This window comes from Globicephala melas, chromosome 7, assembly GCF_963455315.2.
Source record: "Globicephala melas chromosome 7, mGloMel1.2, whole genome shotgun sequence".
Classification (NCBI taxonomy): Eukaryota; Metazoa; Chordata; class Mammalia; order Artiodactyla; family Delphinidae; genus Globicephala; species Globicephala melas.
Window position 1 is genome coordinate 78,403,398 of NC_083320.1, and position 17,519 is coordinate 78,420,916.

The following is a 17,519-nucleotide window of genomic DNA, read 5'->3' on the forward strand; positions in this document are numbered from 1 at the left end:
GGAGCACTTCTCTGTCTTTCAGCTGCCACCAACCCTAGTTCTGGCCTCCATATCTCACGTGGACAACTGTAATAATCCATTACCTGGACTCCCTGCCTGGGGCCACACAAAAACCAAAAAGACTGTCTTAAGACATAAATCAAATCATGTCCTTCTTATACTTAAAACCCCTTAGTAGCTTCTCCTTGAACTCAAAGTAAAATCTAAACTGTTAACTTGGTTGAAAAAGCCCTCAGCTCTGTGCCCCCGCCCCCCTCCTGTCTAATCCTCCTGGGACCCCGCTCAGCACATTCCAGCCCAGTGACCTTCAGTTCCTCAAGCTAGCCATGCCCCTTCTAGACCCAGGGCCCTGAATGCTCTTCTTCTGCCCGGACCCTTCCCTTTTCTTCAAGTTTGGGTGTAAATGTTACCTTTTTAGAGAGCCTTTGCTGACCCCCCACCCTGACCCTGTTCATTTCTTTCCTAAAGTTATTTAATTTACAACACATCACGAATTCTAGCTCTATCTTACAGTTTATGTGCTATTCTCTGTTTCCTCTATTGGACTCTAAGCTCCAAGAGGACAGGTCTGCCTTTTTCTTTTTAACCACTTTAAACACAGAACCTACCATGCTGCCTATTGATCAGCGTGCTGTCCAATAAATATGGGTGGAATGAGCAATGAATATGTCTGCCAACACTCCCTCTGTGTGATAATGTAGCTAATTGCCTTATAAATGGAAAAACACAAACGATAGTCTTCCTTTTTAAAGGAATGTGTGCTAGATGAAACTTACATTATGTTAGCTAATACGATTTGCACGCTGCCTCCTTTGTTTTTAGGTGAACTACAAGGTGGAGGGAGAGAAACTGAAGCACAAGTACACTATGGACCCTGATGTACCGCAGTTTATTCAAGCCAAGGTCAATGCCTTCAACATAAGTGATGTGAGTATTTGGCCTGGTGCCCATCTAGTATTGCTTACATGGGCCTCTCCTTTCCAGTTCTATATAACTAGCACTGGGAATTTTAGGGGGAGCAAACTGAGTGTGGACCCTTTGAGTCTTTGATGGAGGAGGTCATTGAGAGGACGTGACCCTTGAGCTGCACCTGGGCAATTGGAGGCTCCTCACCCCCTCCCATCCTTGGAATGTAAGTTCTGCCCACTGTTCCCACAGTGGGAGCCATTTTCAAGGACACAGCCTTGAGAGACCAATGTGTTGTTGAGACCACTTGCACTGAATCCACTTGAGGCCTTAATAAACTTGTAAGGTTCTGGCAGGCGGGTGTGAAGATCTACTTGTCTTGTGACTGCCCAAGACAAACCTCGAATGTAAGTTCCCTTGTTTATTAAACCTGCCGCCTACCAAGCTGGAGTGGTCAGCCTGTTTTTTCAGGCTCTCCTTGCCCTCCATGTACAGGGACCAATTTGCAAACCAACAGTCTCCAGATTGGATCCTTATCATAGAATATGAGACTAGAGCCTACCATGCATTTCACTTAATGCGGACTTTTCCCAACTGTGGGCTATGACTCATTAGTGGGTTATAAAATCAGTCTAGTAGGTTGTGTTCCATTTTTTAAAAAGTAAAACAAAATAGGACAGAGAGGATTGGAAAATACAGGAATGCATGGTCTGTAGTAAGGATAAGTATTGCTAGTTCTATAACTTTTGTTTCAGTTATTTGTTAAAATTCTAAACTTCTAAACAAGTTTACCGTGATTTTCTTTAGAAACTCTTCTTTGTATGTGACTAGCATCTCTCTCTAATTGGTGGCGATGTTTAAATTTACTATTATGAATTATTTCCTTTTGCTTTTAAAGCAAATTGGTAAATTCTAATTTAAAGACATAATCCAACCTGGATAAAATTGTTCATTTCTTTTTTTTTTCTTTTTTTTTATTTATTTTTTTATTATTACCGCACCGTACCCGTGCGGTACGCGGGCCTCTCACTGTTGTGGCCTCTTCCGTTGCTCCGGACGCGCAGGCTCAGCGGCCCATCCGCTCTGCGGCATGTGGGATTTTCCCAGACCGGGGCACGAACCCGTGTCCCCTGCATCGGCAGGCGGACTCTCAACCACTGCGCCACCAGGGAAGCCCTGTTCATTTCTTAAAAGATGATTTAGTCATTCTTCCTAACATTTTAGGCTCTCTTTTATCTCCAAATAAACATTTTTTAAAGTACTCATTTCTATGCTTTTGGTTTATTTAAAACTTTTTCCTGCTTTTATAAGTAATATTTAAAAATTAATATTAATTAAAGCTGGGTGGTACTACATCTGAACTTTTAATTTTAGTACCCACATCTTTCTGTAAGTTTAAAATGTTTCATTATAAAAAATACAAGAAAATAAAAGCACTGCATGCTTATTATAGAAAAATTGGAAAATATAGAAAATTATGAAAAAATTAAAATCTTCTGTTATCCCACATTCAAAGCAATACCTTTCCATTGCTTTTTTTAATGCACACATATACATTCTTTACAGCAGTTGAGACCATACTGTGTATATAGTTTACTGATTTTTTTTTAAAGAATAATAGATTTCTAAAAGATGAACTTAGAGCCCTAACTCTGGATTCTTTTAATAGAAAGGGATATATTATGACATGTTTTATAAGAAAGATTTTGGTTTCCTGTTTCATTCCTCTTTTAATTATGTCAGATAATAAAATAATCTTTCCTTTTTTCAAGGCTAAGTATAAAGCAGATTGGAAGAAAACCCTTGCTAAGGGCTATGATTTGAGACCAGATGCCATTCCAATTGTTGCTGCAAAAAGTTCAAGGAATATTGCTAGCAATGTAAGTCTAATTTGAAAGTAGTAAACTCTCTTTATATTTAAAAAATATTCACATGGTGTATATATATATTTACATGGTGTATGTATATGAGCTATATTAGGAAGCAAATAAAAAATTGTAGTATAAAAATAATTCCTAATATCTTAGGTACCAGTGATTTTTTTATCTTAAAAATATTTAAAAACTCAGTAAGTTGTTACAAAGAAGATAATTTTTTTAAACTGTCAAATACATGGAATTCTCATTAGTATTATTATTATGAACTTGAAAACTGCTTTTTATTTGGATTTTGTTAAGAAAAAAGCCTTGGTATACTAAAATATTACTAAATCAAGAAAGTCTCCCAGTATTTTAAAAGAATACAATTTTTTGATAATATAATTTCCATAAAGAAAAAAATCTGGTGAAATATGGAAAACCAGGAAGAATTATATATTAAACGACAGCATTTCAGTTACCTGCTTACTTATTTACTTAATTAATTAATTACTTTTTATAAATTAAGTTATATTTTCTATAGGAATTGATATACCTTGATAGAGTAGAAATTCATTTGGAGTCCAATATACTAATTTTTATAATGTCTTTGCTGCAATTTACTCAGAATTATGCAAATAGTTTATAAGGTGATGCAAATTAATCATAGAAACAGATAATAAAAACTATGTTCACCAAATCCTTAAGAAACTTTTCAGGAACCTTTGTTTGTATTCAAAGAATCCACCTATGAATAATCTAGATATAAACTACAATTTATTCCATTCTTAATTATCCCCAGAGCAGATCTCAAGACCATCCATTGGAAATACTTTGCTAGTTGTTTACTTAAAAACATTAAAAAACTTAGGTGTTACCTAGATTCAGAATGAATTTGGCTATTGCTTAATTTGTGATATAAATTCACTTTAATGCTTTAGTATTTCATACAATCTACCCTATCAAACCTCTGTCTGCCCTTCTTTTTCATGTAGTTCAAATATAAGGAGGCCTACGAGAAAGCCAAAGGCAAACAAATTGGATTTCTCAGTCTTCAGGATGATCCTAAACTGGTTCACTACATGAATGTAGCCAAAATACAGTCAGATCGTGAGTACAAAAAGGGCTATGAAGCCAGCAAGACCAAGTATCACACCCCCTTGGATATGTTCAGTGTGACAGCAGCCAAGAAATCTCAGGAGGTCGCCACCAACACCAACTACAGACAACCCTTCCACCACTACACCCTGCTGCCTGATGCCTTGAACGTGGAGCATTCCAGGAACGCGATGCAGATTCAAAGTGACGTATGTAGCTGTCATCAGATTGTCAGCATAAAATTAGTTATCCATTTCTAGCTGATGGCTAAGAAGAACTAGAAATCAGCAATTCCATTTACTCCATCCTAAACCTGGTTGGGCTCACTGTAATTAGGGATCCTCTCCAGAATTTGGAGTTTTAGGATTTCACTCATTTGAGCTATATATATAGTTTTCTTTAGTTATTATGTATATATATACTTAAACTTTGGAAGTTAGACCCAATATATGTTGTATTCTGTGAAAGACTAACAGGTCCAAATGGGTGCTATATAATATCCTTTCCAGTGCAAAATTCTGTTAACGTTCCCCCCAAGAAAGTTAAATTTTTAAAGGAATTATTGGGTCAGGATTTTCTGTTCAAAACCACCATGAATACAATCACTTTGTAATTAATTTTTTTCTGAAGGATGGTAGGGAATAAAAAGCAGGTTATTCTCCCAGTCCCCCCATCCTTTTTTTTTTTCCTCTTTTTAAAAATGAGCAAATCATCTGGTCAAAGAAACCCATGCCCTGACTCTTTCTGAAACGAGAATTTCCTTTTTTCGTTGTGAAGAATCTGTACAAATCCGACTTCACCAATTGGATGAAAGGGATCGGCTGGGTGCCCATAGAGTCACCGGAGGTGGAGAAGGCAAAGAAAGCAGGCGAGATTCTTAGCGAGAAGAAGTACCGCCAGCACCCTGAGAAGCTAAAGTTCACATACGCCATGGACACACTGGAACAAGCACTAAACAAAAGTAACAAACTGATTATGAACAAGGTAAGAACTCACCTGCTGGCCTCAGCCTCAGAACCCCTGCAGTGCTCAGACCATTGAACCAGGCAGTGCCACTTCGACCTTCATCAGCGTTTTCATCTTTCTGATGGTCGTGGTCGTGGCGGTGGTGGTAGGAGGGGGCAGTCTATAACCATCATCGTGTCTAGAGAGCTCCCACTTATACCAACCCCAGGCTGTCTGTCAACCTCATGCTGAGTGTGTGCTAGAACCACGAAACTCTATGTAATGTGTGGTTGGAGCAAGATAGCCTTTGTTGTTTCAGTGGAAGAGGGCTCCCTTGTTTGATGATTTTTAAAATCATGTGTCCAGTCTCATCAGCCCATCTTCTTGCTATTTCATTCATTTTCCAATATCAGATTTAACCTCTTCTACCATGGAGATGTGAGTCTCTTCCTCTTGATAGCACATTGCAGATTTGTCCTGCTGTACAGTCATGTGCCTGCCTTTCTTGTTGTAGAGGCTCTACACTGAAAAATGGAACAAAGACAAGACCACCATTCACGTCATGCCTGATACTCCAGGCATTTTACTCTCCAGAGTCAACCAAATCACCATGAGTGATGTGAGTAGATTAACAACAACAACAAAGATGCAGGGAGTGGGGGGTGGTGGCAGGGGGAGGGAAGAGTTTGAAGGGAACTAGTAGTTGTGGAATATCTGTCTTCTACATGACAACCACTTTAAAATTAGGGTCCCCATTCTAACGCGACTAACAAGATGCTGGTGTTTTTCTACTTCATCATTTAGAAACTGTACAAAGCTGGCTGGGAAGAAGAAAAGAAGAAAGGATATGACCTGAGGCCTGATGCCATCCCAATAAAGGCTGCAAGAGCCTCCAGAGACATTGCCAGTGATGTAAGTGCTTTCACTGATGCTTATTTAGTCTAAATGAGAAAAAGAGCAAATGAGCCAAGCTCATGTGTATGCAGGAGCTGTAATCAGCTCTGTCCAGTGTTGGTGGGACCACTCTTCCATGTAACACACAAGACACCTCCCTTCACCCAGTCCAAGGATGCTCTAATTATTTGTTCATCATTCAATGTAAAAAGTGACAGGGTCTTGTTAAAATAAGTTACTTTTAGAGTGCCTAAGTTGTTTATGGGCAATTCCTAGCAAACATAGGGATGTGATCTATGCACTTTACCCAGAAGATCCATTACCAAGCTCTTTCCTGAATGTAGAGGCGCACCATGAAAAGTGGTGCCTGCAGCCCTTTCCGCTGTTACACAGCAGAGTGGGAAAAGCTGCTTTTCTAAATAACCCTAAAACAACTTATTTACACATCACTTTGATTAACTCTAGATGATTTTTTCCCCTCATGGACTCAAGTCTGTCAAGAAATTTGAAGTAAAAATATTTTGCTCCTGGGGCTTCCCTGGTGGCACAGTGGTTGAGGGTCCGCCTGCCGATGCAGGGGACACGGGTTCGTGCCCCGGTCCGGGAGGATCCCACATGCTGCGGAGCGGCTGGGCCCGTGAGCCATGGCCGCTGAGCCTGCGCGTCCGGAGCCTGTGCTCCGCAACGGGAGAGGCCGCAACAGTGACAGGCCCGCGTACCGCAAAAAAAAAAAAAATTTGCTCCCAGTCCCCCCACCCCGCCAACAACTCCTCCCTTTGTAAGTTTAGAGTAGCTCTAAAACCCTACACCTATGACAAAGCTAATGGCACGTAGTGAATTATATTTTGTTCTCTTTCTTTCACTATCTTCATCACCATGTTTCTTTTCCATCCACAGTACAAGTACAGGCAAGCCTATGAACAAGTCAAAGGGAAACACATTGGCTTCCGGAGCCTAGAGGACGACCCCAAGTTGGTGCACTTCATGCAAGTGGCCAAGATGCAGTCAGACCGGGAGTACAAGAAGGCGTACGAGAAATCCAAGACATCCTTCCACACCCCGGCGGACATGCTCAGCATGGTGGCAGCCAAGAAGTCTCAGGAAGTGGCCACCAACACCAACTACAGGAACGTGATCCATGCCTACAACATGCTTCCTGATGCCATGAGCTTTGAATTGGCCAAAAACATGATGCAGATTCAAAGTGATGTACGTGACAGCCACAACATTTGCAGAGCATTTACTTTGGATAATAAGCAAATCATGAAAGACCATAAGTAATGACATTTTGAAAATCGTGAAAGAAATTCATATGTAATTTCCCAATGAGGTGTTTCAGTTTTTACCTTAGATTGAATTTATTTTTTTAACACAAAGGGATGAACCCTATCTATTATTGTTGTGAGCATTATTGGATGCTAGATCAGCCATAACACATGAAATTTGGTTTCAGAAAGAATGTGTTGAAGGAAATATATCTAGCAGAGAGAGTCAAAAGTATAAAAAGTTCCTGATTAAGGAGTAAGAGGTAAAACAGAAAGTCAGGTAACTTGAGAGCTACTGTCCCTCACTCCCAGCCAGCTTTCATTTCCAGCTTTATAATTGCCTATCTTACTGATGAAATAGTAAGGAGGTGATGGCTGAAACAGCGATTAGAATAAATGTGAGGAAGGCACAGAGAGTGTAAAGCCAAGAATTGAGCTATAGAGGCCCTTTGGTAGCTGGGGAAAGTGAATATAAATTATGAACCAAATGCAGGCCATGCCGAGCCTATATTTCTCTTTGGAAACGTAAGAGATGAGCTATAGCTGGGGAGGTATATAAGTACCCAAATGAAAGCAACCGTGGTACAGTTATAGGGGGAAATGTCTGATTTGAGGGGAAAAAAATGAAATTTGCACAAAGTATCAGTGAGGTTTCTGACATACCCGAAGGAGTTGTAACCATGGTGGCTGTTCAAAGGCTTATACCAAAAGAGAGAAATGGAGTCCTCTAAGTCTCTTATTAACCAAGGGGACTTGGGGATTTTTGTAAGAAAGTTAGTCCAGCATGGTCACCTTTCTTGAGATAGTAGTCACATGGTAGATTGATCTATTTGGTATTTCTTAGCACTTTTTCTTTATGAAGGCATTGAGAGAAGCAAATAAATCACAAAGATATTGCTGCTTGTTTTAAATTCCTCATGCAAGGAAATGTAAAAAAAAAGTTTAGGGTTAAAAGTAATTAAAGTTGAATATGCTATCAGTTGAAAACTGAAGTGGAACTCATGGAATATTAAATGCCCGCTCATGGTTCTTGGAAGATTTGGTTTCTTCTCATCCTCGAACTTTTCCTCTTTTGCAGAATCAGTACAAAGCTGACTATGCTGACTTCATGAAGGGCGTTGGATGGCTCCCTCTGGGCTCCCTGGAGGCTGAGAAAAACAAGAAAGCCATGGCGATTATCAGTGAAAAGAAGTACCGCCAACACCCAGACACTCTGAAGTATTCCACCTTGATGGACTCAGTGAACATGGTTTTGGCCAAGAATAATGCAAAAATTATGAACGAAGTAAGTCTTTCAATATTGTAGTGTTTCATAAGCATCAGGAATAAGCCAGGCATATCCTACATTTAATCTACAGGTTTTGATAACAGTTTTACAGCATCATAATTAATGTTTCCTCTACCTTGAAAAAGGGTCTTGTAGTTAAAAAAACAAACAAAAAAGATACAAATTAGTCTTAATAAGTGCCCTCTCCAAATGCTCAATGAACCACCCTACCTAATAGACATAACAAAATAAGTATGGACTCTTTTCTTTCGATGCAGATCTTGAAAATGAGTCCCATTTGTCTAAGGCGAAGTTAGTAGAAGCTCATTATGCTGAATCAGTAGACTGTAGGGCTGATGATAACAGCTGGGTGTTGCAGCCCACCCCTGCTTCCTTGCTCTTTTGATGGAATAAAAGAAAACTAGATTACATGGCTGTAGCAGCATTCTGAGCCAGGACCTTCTCTGGGCAATGCTGAGAGCGATAGCTCTCCACTAGTACTTCCCTGGATCATTAATGACTCCAGCCTTCAGAAAAGCCTTACTGTAGTTTGACATAATTAGCCATAATTTGATTTCAGGACCAACAAGTACATCACCCTTGGACATCTGTTTTTAAGTTGCAAAAATAAAATAATTGCAACAGCATTGGTTATATTTTGTGGATCATAATTAGAAATGCCATTGATTAACCAAAAAGGGGAAAAATAATTTGGATCTGAACATGAAACAGTTGCAGGAAATGATGTAGAAAGATAGAGCTGTATTACGCTAAGTCTCTGAGTAAATCCTCTGGAGTCTTCTAAGAAAGAATTTTGTCAAGAAGACCAACCTCTTTGGAAAGGACTTGTTGACACAAGGCAAAAGTCTCTTTTAAGACTTAGAATTTAAACTACCACAAACATACGTTTACTTTTTAAATATTAAATTAAGCCTTTCATTTTTTCAGTGTTAAAGATTACCATTTTAAAATAATCGTGCCAAGATGAGAATCACAGAAATAGCAAATGCTAACACTGAGAGATATCTTGGTGGTCATCAGGTTGAACCCCTTTCTTGCAGAGTTGAGGAAAGGGTGGCCCAGAGAGGCAAGGCACCTCCCTTAAAGACACACAGCAGGTCAATGACCTGGTCTGGACTAGAACCAGTACTCTAATGACTAAGTATTGCTCTTTCCATTAGAATTGTGCTTCCAATACTATAATCACTAGCCACATGTGATGACAAATCTCAATAAATTAATATTAATAATTTGTTCTTCATTCACATTAGCTACATTTCAAGTGACTGATAGCCCCGTGTGGCTAGGGACTGTCATGTTGATGACACAGATGACACAGATCACTTGATCAGAAGTCAGAAAATTAGTTTTTGTAAATAAAATTTTATAGTAACACAGCCATTCATCTGCATATCATCTGTGGCCGCTTTTGCACTGCAACAGCAGAGCTGAGTAGTTCATAACAGAGATTCTGTGGCCCACAAAGCCTAACATTATTTACTATCTGGCTCTTTACGTTTACTGACCCCTGATCTAGAAAAAGACTCTAGCAGAAGTTTTGTTTTGGTTTTTTAATCAAACCTGGCTAAAACAAAGAGATAGCATTTTTCACCTATAAGATTTGCAAAGATTTAAAAAGTTGTGTGATATACAGTATTGGAAAGGGAGTTAATGTAAACTTCTAGTCAACAGTTTTTGTTAATATTTGTTAAAATTAAAACTTCAGTTGCCCAATACCCTTCAGAAATCCTCATGTATGTGCAAAGATGTACACACATACATACACACGGTAATATTTTTTGCAGGCTAGGGTGCCCAAAAAGAGATGCTGAGATGGAAGTTGGAGTACAAGGCATTTTTCAGGGATCAATACCAGTGAGGGGACTTGAGGATATGGGGAGGGGGAAGGGTAAGCTGTGACAAAGTGAGAGAGTGGCATGGACATATATACACTACCAAATGTAAAATAGATAGCTAGTGGGAAGCAGCCACATAGCACAGGGAGATCAGCTCGGTGCTTTGTGACCAACTAGAGGGGTGGGATAGGGAGGGTGGGAGGCAGGGAGACGCAAGAGGGAAGAGATATGGGAACATATGTATATGTATAACTGATTCACTTTGTTATAAAGCAGAAACTAACACACCATTGTAAAGCAATTATACGCTAATAAAGATGTAAAAAAAGAAAGGGGGGGAGCAAGAGGGGTCCGACTGTGATGCCAGCCCTACAAAGCCTATGCCAGTGCCCCAGAGGTCTCTTGAGTATATACGGCCTGCCGGACGTGTCCTGAACTGGGTGGAATGGCCAGGCCTTTGTACCACCACTCTGATGAGTAACTGGATGGCCACCAGGGAAGAGTGTGCTCTTGAGTGAGGCAACAAAACCTTGAAGCAAGTGACAGTTTGGAGGCTGTCTGCCAGTAGTTGGTGCAACCAGTCCTTCCTTGAGTGAGTGTCTGGGTTGTACATCTCCAGGCCCACCACAAAGATATGGCATCATTGCTTATAGTAGAAAAAAACTGGAAACAACAAATTAAATGTCTATCAAAGGAGAACTGGTTAAATCAATTGGGTTACACCTCTTCATGGAATACTGCACAGCTCTTTAAATGAATGAAGTAAATTATTAAGAGGGCTAAAAGATGTCTAACCTATAATATTAAGTAAAAAAGCAAGATGTAAAACATGTTTTATATAACCTCATTTATATTAAAAAAAGGACTATATGTGGACTTTAATACACATAGAAAATTTTAGGATGGAGATGCTATATCCAGGCTGTAAAATAGGAAGGCAGGACATTTTACTTTCCATCTGACATCCTCTCCACTGTCTTGTTTGAATGAGCACCTTTTTCCTTTAAACTTTTTAAAAATAAGAGCCAGCTAATAAAAATACATAAAATATTGATATTTGTGTACAATAATATATATGTACTGACTTCCTTTAAAACTTTTAAATACTAACTGCCATTGCTTTTTTCTTCTCTTTCTTTTCTTTCTTTTTTCCTTCCTTTCTTCCTTCCTTCCTTGTTTCTTTTTTTTTTTTCTTTCCAGCACCTCTACAAACAAGCATGGGAGGCTGACAAGACCAAAGTCCACATCATGTCTGATATCCCCCAGATTATTCTGGCAAAGGCAAATACAATTAATATGAGTGATGTGAGTATAATTCCTCCAGTTGTCATCTTGCTTTCCTACCTATTTGAACCAATAAAAACAAATTAACTAATTAATGGCTCGATTTTGAGAATGACTGTTTTGACAGTGAGTGGGAACCCACAAATGAGAATCTTTCTAATCTTGCTTTGCTAAGAGTAGGAGTAGACCTGTTGATGGACAGCAGTTAGGAATTCGAAGGGCAGTTGGATTTTGTTCTAGGAGTAGGTACTTCTTATCAAACTAAGAGAAGTAAAGAGAGTGGTTTAGAGCCCAGGATAAGAGATAAGGAAAGAGTGAATCCCAGGACTTTCTTAAAGAGTCCCTCTACCAAGCTTTTGAACTGATTCTAAAGAGGCAGTCTTGGGAAAAGTTAAATGGAAAGGGAAGAATAACATTTTGAAGAATTTAAGTCAAGCCCCGTAAGGAATTTAGGTCAAGCCCCGTAAGGAATGTAATGTTCTAACTTACTGTTAGAAACTTCATAGGTGTTTTATTTCACTTCCTTTCTCATCCTAACCAGTTGCCAGGAAACCCTCAAATCCTACCAGTTTTTTTAAAAAAAGATTTATTTATTATTTATTTATTTATAATAAATGCCGCATCGTGTCTTAGTTGCGGCACGCGGGATCTTCATTGAGGCGTGCGAGATCTTCGTTGCAGCACACGGGCTTCTCTCTGGTTGTGGCATGTGGTTTTCTCTCCTCTAGTTGTGGCTTGCAGGCTCCAGGGTGGGTGGGCTCTGTAGCCGTGGCACATGGGTTCCAGAGCGCATGGGCTCTGTATTTTTGCCGCTTGCAGCCTCTCTAGTTGAGCTGTGCGGGCTCAGTAGTTGTGGCATGCGGGCTTAGTTGCCCCACGGCATGTGGGATCTTAGTTCCCTGACCAGGGATCAAACCCGGGTCCCCTGCATTGGAAGGTGGATTCTTTACCACTGGACCCCAGGGAAGTCCCTCTACCAGTTTTTTTCTTTTGTTTGTTTGAATTACACAGGGATTTGGAATTGTTGACTTCTTTTTGAATTGTAGTATCCACACAGTTATATACATAAAAGTGTCAATTGCAAAACAGTGAAGTCTTTTGATTTAAGAACATGGCTATTTTGTATTCTTCTCTTGACTCTTATTTGACAAAATGCATCAGTAAGAATCTACTGGGCTTTCACATTTTTAAAAAGCATATTTACAACCTAATAGAGACGAGTAGCTCTTATTTTTTCTGGTGGTTTTTTGAAGATGTTTTAATTTGTAATAGATTTTGTTTTCAAACACAGTTATGTTACTTGTGAGAGCATTTAGCCCTTGAACCACCAATGAAGCATTCTGCTGAAAGATTAAAAAAAAAAAAAAAAAGATGCTGCAGTGCCAGTTTACTCTTTTAAAATAAACCCAGACTTTCCTATTTAGAAGAAAACTATTTCCTTTGCCTCTCTTTCCAGAAACTCTACAAACTTTCTTTGGAAGAGTCTAAAAAGAAAGGGTATGATCTCAGAACTGATGCCATTCCTATCAAAGCTGCCAAAGCCTCAAGAGATATTGCAAGCGATGTAAGTCTGAAGGAAAGCGGTCACCTGACTGGGGGTTTCTAATCTACCAAAATAATAAGGGCTGAGTTTTAGAAACACTGAGTGAATAAAATATGAGAAAGAAAGCATGCCTGCTAACAATAGTCCCATTCTGTTCTGTGAATGCTTCTTAGCCTTGCTCTTGTGTTTTCTCTGGTATTCTGAAAAAACAGAATGCCAGCTACATTATGACCACCTTTGTACTCCATCACCAAGGCTATGGCCAGTAGAAATCGAAAGCCCTTCACTAAGTTTTCTGAACACTTGTGTTGTTCTTGCCTCCTGCCTCTTAGGCTCTGTCTTCCCAACAGGATGTGCCAGGAAGTGGTGTGCTGGGGGTCCTGATCTTTTGTGCTCATGATAGCTGATTATTAAATAATCATGAATTTTGCAAACCAGTTGTTAAACTATTGATAGCTTGATATCAACTATAGTGGGAGAACTTACACCACAGAAATTGGCAAACACTACAAATCAGGGCTTTTTTCCCCCAGAGAGCTGGTGTGCCAACACACCATTGCCATAACACATCACCTTTATGAAACTCAATTCTTTCATTTGATTGTTTCCACAAGAAATCTACTCACAGTGAACATTTAATGATTTGGGGGTAATGAGAGGAGCACGTTCAGAGCACTCGTTCCTTAGCCATCCCCCAGGTCTACTTTCTCTTTCCTCTTCCATCTCTGCTCTTCATTTTTCCTACCTACCCATCCCTATCCCACTCCTACATTGTCCTGAGGACTCCAAACTTCTCCCTCTGTTGTGCTGGAGTCATTTGGCTCTCCCAGCTCCTAACCCCTAAGTTGTACACCCGAACCCACAAGAGATAGGCAGAATAAGAAGTTTTCCATGCATCAGGATCTCCCCATGAAAGAGGGAACTTGGTGATAAATAGTAAAATTTCTTCTCCATTATACCAGAGTAGAGAGTCTTAAAAGAAAAAAACCTCCACAAATATAAAGCTGCCCTAAAATTATACTGTGTATCTCATAACTAAGCCTCTTCTCATCAGTGAAAGACTGGCTGGATGATTTTTCAGGGCAACATTAAACTGCTTAGAACATTCTGCTTTTTTCTCTCTCATTTGCTGTACACTTATTACCTACTAAATGTTCTTTAACAACAGGGTATGTGTGAAAATCTGGGTGGTGTATCATCACAAGATCCATGTTCTAAGCTTTAATGACTTTAGCAAGTCACTCACCCCTCTGGTCTCAGCTTACTGTTCTCTAAAATGGGGGCAGTAACAATAACTTTGCTGTCTACCTCACAAGGTATAGTTGTGATGATCAACTTACACAAATAAATGTGAAAAAAGTGTTTTGTGAACTGTAGAATTCTATAAAAGTATCCCTTTTTATGAAATACAGAATATTGACACTAGAATGATTTCTGGTCAAGGGAATTGCTCTGAATAAATATTCAAATTTTTCTTCACAGTATAAATACAAACACAATTATGAAAAGGAGAGGGGGAAGATGGTTGGTTTCCGCAGTCTTGAGGATGATCCCAAATTAGTCCATTCCATGCAAGTGGCCAAGATGCAATCTGATCGGGAGTACAAGAAAAACTATGAGAAAACCAAGACCAGCTACCACACCCCTGCCGACATGCTCAGTGTCACGGCCGCCAAGGATGCACAAGCCAACATCACCAACACCAACTACAAGCACCTGATTCACAAGTATATCCTCCTTCCAGACTCCATGAACATCCAGCTGTCCAAGAATATGAATCACATACAGAGTGATGTAAGGCTCTCTTCTTTCTGAGTGATGGTTGCATTCTTAGCATGAGAATGGAGATTACAGGCTCCTGTGCCACAGTTTTGTATCTAAATTGATAAGGTAAAGTAGAATGTGCTTCTTCTCTTTATAGAATGAATATAAGCAGGACTACAATGAATGGTACAAAGGGCTTGGCTGGAGTCCAGCTGGTTCCCTAGAAGTGGAGAAGGCCAAGAAAGCAACTGAAAATGCCAGTGATCAGAAATACCGCCAGCACCCTAGCAACTTCCAGTTTAAGAAGCTGAATGACTCCATGGACATGGTTCTTGCCAAGCAGAATGCGCATACCATGAACAAGGTAGACAGAACAGCTACCCTTCTTGTAGCTCCCAGCCAGACAGGGCTAGCAGTCTCTGGTTCTTGTTTGGGAAATTTAATTTGGGCCCACCACTTCTATGCAGTGGCAAACAGTACCAGAGCACTCCCCTACACCATATTCTTCTGCTCCCAACCTCTTATTTTTATTTTACTTGCCCTTCTAATTAAGTTAGAAATTATTTGTTCTTTTAAATTATTTTTTTAAGTCTGAGTTTATTTTTGGTGTCTTTTCTGAATCATATACTACTTTAGTTACTAAGTTAACTTAATCTAATTCAAATTGAGTGCATTCAAATATTGTTATATTTTTTCTTTCTTGTTTGTCCTAAAAAGTTATTACATTTTAAATGTATGCTTTTTAACTTTCTAGTACCTATACACCGTTGATTGGAACAAAGATAAAACCAAGGTTCATGTGATGCCAGATACACCAGATATTTTACAAGCCAAGCAAAATCAAATACACTACAGTCAGGTAAAGCTACATAAAAATTTTGCTTGAAACTAATTGAACGTTTTAAATGATGGCATGGTATATCATTGATGTAAATGCTGAAGCAGTGGAAATGAATGACTCACACTGGCTAGCGTAGGGATGTTGCAGTTTATGGTGGTTTAAAGCAAGCGCTTCGGCTGTGATTATATATCCCATGGAGTAGGCATTGTGCCTGTTTTATTTCAGTACTCATTGTGCGTGGGGCAGTATAGAAAATTGATTAATAGCTGTTGGAAGAAAAAATTGCACCAAACAGACCTGGTATGAGCTTTGGCTTTGCCATTTATGAATTGTGTAATATTGGGTCTAAACCTTAATTTCCTCATCCCTAAAACTGGGACCGTACAAGTGCCTATGACGTTGAATTGCTGTGAGGACCAAATGAGAAATTCCATGAAGGGCTCTCATCACAGTGCCTGGCACGTAGTAAGCACTGGATGGCCTTCAGCTATTTTTATTATTGTCCAGTTTTAACATATGTGCATCCATTCAATAAATTTGATTCAAAGAGATTAACTTTGGGCTTCCCTGGTGGCGCAGTGGTTGAGAGTCCACCTGCCTATGCAGGGGACACGGGTTTGTGCCCCGATCCGGGAAGATCCCACATGCCGTGGAGCAGCTGGGCCCGTGAGCCATGGCCACTGGGGCCTGTGCATCCGGAGCCTGTGCTCCGCAGCAGGAGAGGCCACAGCAGTGAGAGGCCTGCGTACCACAAAAAAAAAAAAAAAAAAAAGATTAACTTATTTATTGCACTTTACAAAAGGCATTTCATTATCTATTACTTTTATCATTTAGATAATTAAAATGTTACCTGACCCTTTTTTTAAAAAATCAATTTAACATCTGTAATCAAAATAGTGAGCCTAGACTGTATTTAACTGCAAAGGGAATCTACCTAATATACTTGATATGACCATATTGTGTCTGAACAGAAAAGGACATGATCAACTGCACTACCAAGGGGGTGGGGAGTGAGTCTCAGAGGCAAAAAAAAAAAAAAAGAAGCCAGATCATGTGATGCTAAGTCATTGCTCTATTAAACAGCTTGCTTTGTTTTTATCCATATCTTCAGAGATAAGATAGATGATGTTAAAATCTGATGTCTACTCTTTAGGTACACTTTTGTTCAATAATCTGTTTGGGTTTTAATATACACTGAATAATGCTAAATAATTTCTTTAATTTTCAGAAACTCTATAAACTTGGATGGGAAGAAGCTTTGAAGAAAGGCTATGATCTCCCAGTTGATGCAGTTTCTGTACAATTGGCCAAAGCTTCAAGAGACATTGCTAGTGATGTAAGTATTGTTTGACTTCTATGAGGATATACTGTTATCTGAATCCAGTACCTTAATGCTGGTAATGATTTTCACAGATAGGCCCTACCTTTCAAAATGTGATGCCGTCCCCTTCATCTTCTCCTACCCTCTTCACTTACCCCAAATTCACTCTTGTTTCTCACTGATCGAATATCAAAAAAGGGGCTGCCTGGACAGAGACTGAGCCAGAGGACCTACAAGGTGCATTACACTAAGACATGATGTTTCTAGACATTACAAAAGTATCAGAGATTTCCGTTTTCCCCTGCTTGCCTGCAAATAATTTTTCTGGCTTCTATTTGTCTATTTTAGACAAATTCAAAGTGCCAGATAATAAATAACCTCAACAACCTAATGTTAAGAGATTTTTCTTTGCACATATTTAAAATTAGCTTCCAATTCTTTCTATTTAGTCCATCCTTGCATTTACGTAATTATAATAAATTGGCTTAGGGTATAGAAAATACAGAAAGTGGCAGGAATTTAGGTTTAAGATCCAGAGGACCTAACTTTCCCTTGGATATCTGGTCGAAAGTTCATAAAACAAGGATATTCACTCTCCAAGGCAACTTCTTTTTTTTTTTTTTTGGCCGCACACAGTTTGTGGGATCTTAGTTCCCCGACCAGGCATTGAACCCCAGGC

At 39.4% G+C, this 17,519-nt stretch overlaps 1 protein-coding gene across 1 annotated transcript in view; it reads left to right on the forward strand.

Moving 5' to 3' along the window:
• The window catches only part of NEB (nebulin), a 225,010-nt gene that overhangs the window by 58,857 nt on the left and 148,634 nt on the right, over window positions 1-17,519 (forward strand). The window contains exons 30-43 of the mRNA XM_060302454.1: window positions 823-927; window positions 2,679-2,786; window positions 3,758-4,069; window positions 4,638-4,844; window positions 5,320-5,424; window positions 5,610-5,717; window positions 6,597-6,908; window positions 8,043-8,249; window positions 11,288-11,392; window positions 12,828-12,935; window positions 14,397-14,708; window positions 14,836-15,042; window positions 15,433-15,537; window positions 16,748-16,855. Coding sequence (XP_060158437.1) covers window positions 823-927; window positions 2,679-2,786; window positions 3,758-4,069; window positions 4,638-4,844; window positions 5,320-5,424; window positions 5,610-5,717; window positions 6,597-6,908; window positions 8,043-8,249; window positions 11,288-11,392; window positions 12,828-12,935; window positions 14,397-14,708; window positions 14,836-15,042; window positions 15,433-15,537; window positions 16,748-16,855 — 2,409 coding nt within the window. The remainder of the gene's footprint in view (window positions 1-822; window positions 928-2,678; window positions 2,787-3,757; window positions 4,070-4,637; window positions 4,845-5,319; window positions 5,425-5,609; window positions 5,718-6,596; window positions 6,909-8,042; window positions 8,250-11,287; window positions 11,393-12,827; window positions 12,936-14,396; window positions 14,709-14,835; window positions 15,043-15,432; window positions 15,538-16,747; window positions 16,856-17,519) is intronic.